Below are 10,293 nucleotides of genomic sequence, written 5' to 3' on the forward strand. Positions count from 1 at the left end.
ACCTCATAATACCTCGTAAGACCACGTAAGACCACATAAAACCACATGAGACCACATGAGGCACAGGACAAGCTCTCCAGAGAGCCGATGTGTGAACCTGGTGCGGCCTGATCCACTTCAAGGTCGGACGTGTTGGCAGAGCTCTTGTGTCTCTGTTGGTCGGTTGCGTAACCGCCTGCCTCCTCCTGACCCCGCGTCGCCATGGAGCCTTTGCGTCCCATGCAGTACCGCTCCCTTGATGTTATTCGTACTTTTTTGTTGCTCTCTTCTCTGTCAACCCCAGAGCCTGCGTTGCGGGGAGATCCCCAGAGATCAGCAGTTCCTCAAAGCGCTGCTCAAGCCGGCGCCTCCTGCAACCGTCACTCCCCACCCAAGGTCGCCCGGGTCGCACGCCTTCCCTTTTCTTTGGTCTGAACAACAACCGAACCGCGAGATGCTGCCACGCGATTGGCTGATTATATATGTGCATTTGTGAGCAGGTGCGCAGGTGTACACTTGGGTAATACCATCGCTGCTGAATGGATGTGAGGACAGGAGCATGAATCTGCATCGGAATTCTAAAATTAAACTTGTGTGTGTGTGCGCGTGTGTGTGTGTGTGTGTGTGTGTGTTGCAGTTGCAGGCAGTGTGTCTGGGCAGGGGGGGGGGGGGGGGGGGGGGTGCGGGGAGCTCTGCAAGATCTGGCAAGATCCAGCGAAAACAAAAGTAACTCAGGATGAGTTTACTGCAGCAGCCCGACACAAAGAACCAGCGTGGAGTTGAGCGCGATGCAGAGCCGACCTGGCCTGCCCCTGCTGCTGCTCCCCAGGCCTGCGCTAAGTGCCCCATGGACCGAGGCCAACGCAGCTATTGGGAAGGACTAGAAGGTTTTTCTCTCCATTCTTTTCTCAAAGACGGGCTCCCTTGGACAATGCATTGGGCCGCCAGAAGCTATTCAGATCGATAGCCGGCTCACTTTGTGGCTACAGAGTCTGCCAGGTGTTCCCCCTCCGGCCCAGCCAACCCTCCCCCCCACCCCCACCCCCACCCCCCACCCCCCCCCCCATCTCCGGTTCACTTTTCCGGTCAAGTCCAATCTGGCTCAGCAGAATTGAGTTTGGAAGGCCAGGGTACTTGTTGAGGAGAGGAAAAGCCTGTGGTTTATTTTCTAACTTTCAAAGGTTTGTGAGTTGCGTCGGGGCTGCCTTGTACGACACGGAATGCTTCTGATACTGCTGTGTGATTGACAGGTCTGAGTCCCGCGGTGAAGCTCCTCGGTCTCTGGAGCTACTTCAGAACACCTCCCCCGTCCCGCCTCCGTTTGAAGATGAGTCGAAGCCGTTAAACTACGAGATGTTACGCTGTGAGGAACAAATGGAACATTTGTTCTCCACAGTTAAGGCGAAACAGCTGACGTCAGTCGACCAATCGTACAACACGATGAAGTAACAGCGGACGTCAGTCGATCAATCGTACAACACGATGAAGTAACAGCTGACGTCAGTCGACCAATCGTACAACACGATGAAGTAACAGCTGACGTCAGTCGACCAATCGTACAACACGATGAAGTAACAGCTGACGTCAGTCGACCAATCGTACAACACGATGAAGTAACAGCTGACGTCAGTCGACCAATCGTACAACACGATGAAGTAACAGCTGACGTCAGTCGACCAATCGTACAACACGATGAAGTAACAGCTGACGTCAGTCGACCAATCGTACAACGTGATGAAGTAACAGCTGACGTCAGTCGACCAATCGTACAACACGATGAAGTAACAGCTGACGTGAGTCGACCAATCGTACAACACGATGAAGTAACAGCTGACGTGAGTCGACCAATCGTACAACACGATGAAGTAACAGCTGACGTGAGTCAACCAATCGTACAACACGATGTGTTGTGACTCATGCGTCCTGGGACCCAGATGGCGTCACCTGCTACACACCAACACACGTGGAACCAGTGATTCACGAGGGCTGCGTCATACCCACTGGTTGGGTAACTTGATTTAAGTACTTTTGTGCTTTGCATAGTGTGTGTGTGTGGCCAACAGTTATTAAACTGATTGGATATAGATTTATGATTATTATTATTATTCTCCTGACAAAGTGGACGCCCGTGACCAGGATAAGTTACGAGGACACAGCTGGACGGCAGCAGCACCACATGGAAGGGCCCGTCCTAGGCACCCCTCCAGAGGTCTGAGGGCTGGAGGCCACCAGGGAAGGGCCCATCCTGGGCACCCCTCCAGAGGTCTGGGGGCTGGGGGCCGCCAGGGAAGGGCCCGCCCGCGGCCCCCTCCAGATAAAACTTTCCCTGGTAAATGGATGTGTTGAAATGGAGGCTTTTAGGAGCGATCGATACGCTCCCCTCTACAGGAGCGGCAGGCTGTTTGTCCAGTTGCCTTTTATATTTGTAAGAGCATAGACGCAAATAAATGAAGCGCCTGCAGGCTGCATCTCCGTTCATCTGAGGGCTGCTGTTGTCTTTCTTCACTCCGTCTTCTTAAAGTGAGCTTCTAGGTGAAAAGTATTTTTTTCGAGCCGACGTTTGCAGAAGCGGGACGAGGCGCTGATGGACTGAGCTAATAGGGGCCCCCCTGTCCGGATGTGGCGTCCCCACCTCGGGGGCCGCCCTGGCCCCCAGTCCCCCACCTCTGTGCCAGCGTACATCATTCATCTAAATATCTGCAGTGTAATCACTTGTGCAGTAACCCACCCTGATGTTCTCCACAGTGAATAACTTTAAAATGCAACTCAGCTATTTTTACTCTGCAAGTGTCCACCCTGTGTGTGTGTGTGTGTGTGTGTGTGTGTGTGTGTGTGTGTCTGTGTGTGTGTGTGTGTGTGTGTGTGTGTGTGTGTGTGTGTGTGTGTGTGTGTGTGTGTGTGTGCGTGCGTGTGTGTGTGTGTGTGTGTGTGTGTGTGTGCGTGTGTGTGTGTGTGTGTGTGTGTGTGACCAGTGCCCGGGGGTGGGGGCTGTCATTTAACTAATGGAGCTCTCCTGTCCCATGCAAAGGGATCTACGATGAGGAGGAGGGGTGGGGGAGGGGGAGATACCAGATGAAGGGGATCCGGAGACAACAGAGAGCCCAGCAGGCTGCTATCTTTGCCCCCTAGAAGAGCTTCAATTAGTCATCATTACGACACTGTGAATGGCTCAGTGCATCGATGAACACACAAGCCCTCACCCAGGCCTTTGTAGAGCGTCAATGGCCCGTGTTACACTCCCGTGCAAAGACTCTTGTGTGTGATTCTCTCCTTCCTGTGATACATGATTATCATCAGGAGCCTTAATTGGGTTCTGAAGGCTGATGCATCCTTTTCTCTGCTAATTGACTCAGAGCGGTGATGAGTTCAGAGGGATTTGTGTTCTGGGTTGTAGAGAATCTTTTGTTGGGTTCAAATCTGTTGAATTTTTCACCAGCGATGGTTGTGTCAGTTTTTATTCGTTTTTTTCTCCTGGGTCTGTTGCTAGGGAGTAACCGAGGGCAGTGAGGAGCTATATCGGGAGAGCTGTCGCTACCTAATCCATATGAGGAATCACACTAGACGGTTAGAATATTAATGGTATCACAGGCGTTGGTATGAATGGTTGTATAACAGCTTATAATAACAGACCAAATCAACAGGTCCCTCTATATCCCTCCCTATAGACACCGATCTTGTTAAATGATTTAACAATGATAATCAGCCCCTGAATGATCTAATGATCAACAAGACACGGCCTGCTCATTTTTCAAGATGCTTTTTGTTTTTTCTTGCATGTTGAAAGTAAAAGTTTGACTTTGGGATGGGTTGTGAACTCAAGAAGATAATATGGTGTGATGTTGATCCATTTTGACTCCAAAACTCTGAGACCTGAAAGTTTAGTTCAAATGTCTTATTAAAAGAAATATACAGAAATACTTAAGTTGCATTCAAATACATTTTAATGCAACCTAGGTTTGATTCTGGCATAAATAAATAAATATATATATATATATATACATATATGATGATATTAATGATGTATATACACTATATATATATAGTATTCTTTTTTTTAAATGGGTCTGTACTTAAAACATCGTCACCATCTGAAAAATAGAAAAAGTGAAAAAGTTATTGTGTCACTAAGTCCAATAACACTGTCCAACCCATAACACTGTCCAACCCATAACACTGTCCAACCTACTGTCCAACCCATAACACTGTCCAACCCATAACACTGTCCAACCCATAACACTGTCCAACCTACTGTCCAACCCGTAACACTGTCCAACCCATAACACTGTCTAACCTACTGTCCAACCCATAACACTGTCCAACCCATAACACTGTCCAACCCGTTACACTGTCCAACCCGTAACACTGTCCAACCCATAAGACTATCCAACCTACTGTCCAACCCCTAACACTGTCCAACCCATAACACTGTCCAACCCATAGCACTGTCCAACCCGTAACACTGTCCAACCCATAACTCCTCTATGTTGTTCCCAGACTAACATACTGTTGAGCTTGGCTGTCCGCCCACATAAGCCAGATCGCTCTCCCGATGGCAATTAAAAGAACTGCACTTTAGAAACCAACTCCAGTGTCCCACCGGTGACACATACGGGACGTCCGTCTGTAAGGGAAACAAGCTGGAGGAGGGATGGCTCGCAAGCAGCGACCGGGTTAGCCCGTGTACCTCGTTTCTGGGGCGAGATAGCGCTCAATAACTCCATGAAATTCATGAGCAGCTCGCGGCAAACGCGTCTAAATCATGCACACATATTTCTTTAAAGGTCATTTCTGTTGTACCTCCCTGTTTGAATATGTTATTGGGCTCCGTATTTATTGGCTCCTCCAGTAGGCATCGTTTGTTTTGCTTCATGACCTCGCCCTTGGTGTGTGTGTGTGTGTGTGTGTGTGTGTGTGTGTGTGCGCGTGCGTGTGTGTGTGCGTGCGTGTGTGTGTGTGCGTGCGCGTGTGTGCACGTGTGTGCACGTGTGCGTGTGTGTGTGTGTGTGTGTGTGTTTGTGCGTGAGCGTGTGTGTGCGACCGTGTGCGCATGTGCGCGACCGTGTGCGCGTGTGCACTCTCTCCGTGTGTGTTTATCTTTAAAGGATTATTTCCTGTGGGATTTGAAGGAACGAACCCCCCCCCCACCCCCTACCCCCCCACTCTTGAGTTGAGCTCGAGAGTGCGACGGCACAGTTTGAGTCTTTCAAACCAAATCACCCACAATGCAGCAGGAGGCCACTTTTCTCTCTTGTCAGTCAGCCTGGAGACAAGTGCTCTGGAGAGGCTCCCAGGAAGAGGCGGCTGCAAAACACTCCAGGTCCTCACTGATGGAAGAGATAATGGGAGGCAGTGGACGGAGACGCGGGCTGCGGCCGCCAGGCCTCTCCCCCCCCGCTCACGTCCTCCTCCTCTGTCACAACAGACCAACATCTGAGCGGTCGTCGGAGGCCGGGCTGTCATTAGCCCACACGGCATTATCTCTCGTAACATTCATCTGCACATTAGTATGAAAATCTATGGGTGCCCTTTTCCATTCTTTGGCTGCCCTGTCATTATAGCCTCTAACTCTCTTGTCTATCTTCTGATTTAAATTAATTTAAAGCGATGCCTCAGGTACCACGATATAGCAAGGTCAGTGAGAGGACGGTGATCAGAAGGCCTGTGTGTGTGTGGGTGTGTAGATGTGGTTGTGTGTGTGTGTGTGTGTGTGTGGGTGGGTGGATGTGTAGATGTGTGTGTGTGTGTGTGTGTGTGTGTGTGTGTGTGTGTGTGTGTGTATAGATGTGGGTGTGTGGGTGGGTGTGTAGATGTGTGGGTGTGGGTGGATATGTGGGTGTGTACATGTGTGTGTGTGTGTGTGTGTGGATGTGTCTGCGTGCGTGCATGTTCTCGTGTTTGTGTCAGTGGTCGTGTGTGTGTGTGTGTGTGTCTAGGTGCATGCATGGGCTTCTGTGTCTGTGTGTATACGCCTGTGTGTGTGTATACGTCTGTGTGTGCCTGTGTTCGTGTGTGTATATGCCTGTGTGTGTGTATACCCGTGTGTGTGTGTGTGTGTGTGTGTGTGTGTGTGTGTGTGTGTGTGTGCGTGTGTGTGCCTGCGTGCGTGCGTGCGTGTGTGTGTGTGTGGTCATCCCACTGCACACTTGTGAGTGTTTCAACATAAATCACCCAGAATGCAGCAAGAAGCCACTTTGCCTCGTGCCAGTTGGCAGGCCGGCCACCCGGTCCTCTCCTGCAATAAAGACCCTGGCTGTGAGTCGCTGAAGCCTCCCCCCCCCCCCCCCCCCCTCCCCCCACAGGCATGTTAATGTCCCTGGGTGCTCAGACACGCTGTAAAGACCTGATGAACCGGGCCGCCGGGCCACAGATCGCCTCGAGTGACTCCACAGAGCGTCTCTACAGCGTGTGCTCTGCTCTCACCACGCCTCTAAACCCCGCACTGGAGGTTTCTCCTCCATGAGATGAGTTGCGATAAGGCACAAATGGGTCAGCTAAGCTCAGGAGGTAGAGCAGGTTGACTGGTAACCGTAAGGTTGCTAAGTTTGATCCCCGGCTCCTCCTAGCCTGAGTGTCGAGGTGTCCCTGAGCGAGACGCCCTCACCCTGACTGCTCCATGACGAGCTGGCTGTCGCCCTGCGTGGTTGACACCGCCGTCGGTGTGTGAATGTGTCCGGTAATCGTTGTAAGTCACTTTGGATGAATGCGTCTGCTAAATGCTTCTGCTAAATGGCCTAAATGTAAGTGGAAAGCAGAGCCGGCCAACGAGAGAGCGTCGTTAGAGAGGAAGCTTTGTACGTCGACAGTGAACCAACAGAGATAAACTCACGGAGGAATCCACATCCACACTGATCCAACACGTTCAGCGCTGGTATCTGAGTGGAGAGTACAGCCGTAGACTGAAGGCTGGTTCTCAGGGTCGGCCTAGTGCCTACTATGGTGGAGGCAAAGGCCTGCCACCTCTGTCACCGCATGAATAAGGTTCACATTGACCCTTGTGTATGGTGATTAACATGAATACTCATTTGAATAAATGTTTATAAAATGTATATTTGGGATCACCGTGTTCCCCTTGCTGACAAAGTGCAAAGCATCACATGCACTTTTTCAATAATTAATTTGTTAAGTCTTTTCACGTTCAGCTCTTCCAGTGAAACAGGTGGTGTTCTGTCAGAGATATGAAACATCTACAAGGGAGAGGGGAGAGATCCTTCCACAACGAATGAAGACATTAGTCTCCATACATCCTGTCTATAATATCAGCACGTCAGAGGGGGGGGGGTCCTCCCCATTGACATTAAACGGATGCGGTAGAGGATCAACTGGTCGGTTTTATGACATCTATAGGGGTAAATACAATTGTTTTATTCACATGTAAAAATGTAGACATTCAAAACACGTATTCCGCCTCGAATAGCAAGCTCCAACCGAGACCATGTTGTTTTTATATAGAGAGATTTTAAAACCTGCGATTGGCAAAGTTACTGTGAACGTCTTGACAAGCATTAGTCGGATGGGAGGCTGATTATGTAAGAAAATATGCCTATATGGTGAGAAGAAGTAAAGTGATGAATCAATTTGCCTCATATTGTCCTCGCGTTGAACTTACTTCTCTGGATTTTCTCCAAGCACAGTCAGTGATTGTCACACAGCTGAATAATAAAGCTGCTGGGGGGTCCGGGGGTCTACAACAGCCCCCCTATATGGTGCATGCCTCCACCGGGAATATGTCCTCGTACGCGGGCGGCTGTTCGCAGGGCAGCGGGACCGAGAAGGGGTACGAGAGGTTGAGCTCGGGGTCCGTGCACGAGTAGCCCGGCAGCTCCAGGGACGGGTGGCCCCGGCACTGCACCTCGGCCCCTGTCTCGTCCAGCACGTTAAAAACCCCCAAGTTGATGTAAGACACCGGCTGGAAGTCCGCCGAGGAGAAGTCCCGCTCCTCGCGGTACAGGATCGCCCCGGTGCCCCGCCGCTGAGCCTGCCTGTTCCGGTAGAACTGCGCCGTCTTGTAGCTCTTGATCAGCAGCAGGTGGATGAGCCCCAGCAGGCACTCCAGCGTGCTAAGAACCGTGGAGACCACCAGACTCCGTTGGTAATCCTTGAGCAGCTCGCACGCCGGGTTCACCACCGCGGCGTGCAGGCAGTAGTGGGAGTGTTTCCTCTCCACCAGAGACACGGTGTCCCCGTCCACCACCGCGCCGCTGAAGGCGGTCAGCACTCCCAGCAGGAACACGACCACCCCGAGCAGGAAGAAGTTCCTGCAGCCGGGCTTCTCCGTGCAGCACAGCAGCGCGGCGCCCAGCAGCGCCTGGCCGAAGCACACCAGCACCCCGGAGTAGAACGCCCCGGCCGCGGCGCCCAGGTGGAAGTGCGCCCGCACGCCCGTGCCCAGGGAGATGCATCGTAATCCGACCACCACTTCGCTCACGGCGCACACGAAGAGGAGGGTGCTGGAGAAGATGGTGCACAGTCCTTTCCCACTCCACTTCATTATATTCCACCTCTGCTGCCACACTCGATCCCGCTCCACACTCCCTCATCCTCCCTCGTCCTCCTCGTAGCCCCTGGAAGCCCCCTCAGACCGGCGGGACATCATGTGCCGGGGACCCGAAGTGGTGGGCTGCTGCTGCCGGGGAGGAGGCTGATCATCTGGTGGTGGCGGTGGTGCGTCTCCTCCTTCGCATGCCCGATCCGGATCGCTGATACACACTATATCAATATTTAATCAGAGAGAAGGTGCGTTATTTCTGCACTTGGACTATCGAGCAGCCAGATCCAGCCCATAAAGTGACGGATCGATCTTAAGAATACACTTTGCGTCTGCTCTCGGCATCACGGGAGACGCGCGCTGGTAAACAAGTTGTTTCTCTGCTCCTCTCCCGGTGGTGGTCTGACTGCAGCCTGTGGATGACTGGTTTTCTCTCCTCTCCTCCTCTCGTGGTCTGACTGCAGTCCTGTAGATGACTGGTCTGGTCTCCTCCTCTCCTGGTCTGACTGCAGTCCTGTGGATGACTGGTCTGGTCTCCTCCTCTCCTGGTCTGACTGCAGCCCGCTGGATGGCTGGTTTCTTTATGGTTTCTTGTCTGGTGGTGTTGGTGGTTGGTGGTTGGTGGGGGTGGGGGTGTGGGAGGGAGGGGGTTCTACGGGCGTCACGGTGGATTCAAACCGAGTAAATGAGTCTGCCTTGATGCTCGTCCTCAGCCTGTATTCTCTACGTAAGAGTCATCATCCTCCTCATCATCACTCCTCGTCACGATAGGTGGGCTCCTGTTTCAGGACCCTGGACAGCAGCCGGTCCCCACAGAGGAACCACCACACATTCACAGGGACCCCCCGGTAAACTGTGTGTAAAACACAACGCCTATAGTCCGTTATCAACCCCTCGGCAAATGTTGAATTAACAGCCAAACTTTGCCCTAAAAACCCACACCGTCAAGGAAAAGTTGGGCTGCAAATGAAGAGGTTGACTCTGCCTTTGATGCGAAAACCACAGGAACCAAATAATGCATTACAGGGAAATATAGGCCTCACTATTTCAGGAAAATGTTGACTTTTTTTATTTAGCTTTCAACTTGACATATTCAACATATAATTTAGGCTAATTCCGGAATTATAATTTTTTTATAATAACTTTCTGAAGCATAATCAGTGCGTTTTCCATCGTTCTAACAAGTTGGTATATTATGAAGAGAAATAGGACTGAGTAAAATCCGGGCCTAAAAAACCCATTCAAACATCAAGAACAATGCTTGTTAATATGTTGATCACTTTATTGTGCTACATCATTAACCACACACATTGTACAGTCCTACATTTTAAAACAAAACCATTTGTGTGAGCACTTCTGCTGTGGAGCACAAGAAGAGCATTCGGACTCTTTTTCCAACTAATCCCCCGGAGTGAGTCAGAGGCAGACTGATATTAGGCTGTCCCAAAGACGGATATTAAGAGTCTAGACCACCCAAATTCCTAAAATTTATGTCACACCGTGCCAAGTGTACGGTAGAAGCCTATACTCGGTTGTTCTGGTCCATCTTAAACGGACCTCCTCAACATGAGCATGTGGAATAAAACTCCTAAATAAAATGGGTGCAAGCACTCAGCACTATGGTAGGGTGACAAATAAAATACATAGAACAGGTGCAGTTTGATTCATGATAGCAGGGAAGGAGTAAAGGACTCCAGCAGAATAAACTACAATGCAGTCGCTGCCTACGACGAAAGTCGTTTATTTCTGTTTTATTTCTGCTGCCGTCATGTAGCAACAGCCCAACCTACTGGCGCTAGGGCGTCATCACTGAATCAACAGGTGTAAAA

The 10,293-nt window shown here is 50.9% G+C and overlaps 1 protein-coding gene across 1 annotated transcript; it reads right to left on the reverse strand.

The window, feature by feature from the left end:
• Window positions 1-7,675: 7,675 nt before the first annotated feature.
• LOC311370998 (transmembrane protein 271-like) lies at window positions 7,676-8,467 on the reverse strand (the record flags this gene model as incomplete). Its single annotated transcript, XM_084489260.1, has 1 exon — window positions 7,676-8,467. The coding sequence occupies one exon, from the start codon at window positions 8,465-8,467 to the stop codon at window positions 7,676-7,678; it is 792 nt and encodes a 263-aa protein (XP_084345386.1).
• Between the last annotated feature and the right edge of the window lie 1,826 nt (window positions 8,468-10,293).

This window comes from Micromesistius poutassou, assembly GCF_964030765.1.
Source record: "Micromesistius poutassou genome assembly, contig: SCAFFOLD_6008, whole genome shotgun sequence".
In the NCBI taxonomy this organism is placed as follows: Eukaryota; Metazoa; Chordata; class Actinopteri; order Gadiformes; family Gadidae; genus Micromesistius; species Micromesistius poutassou.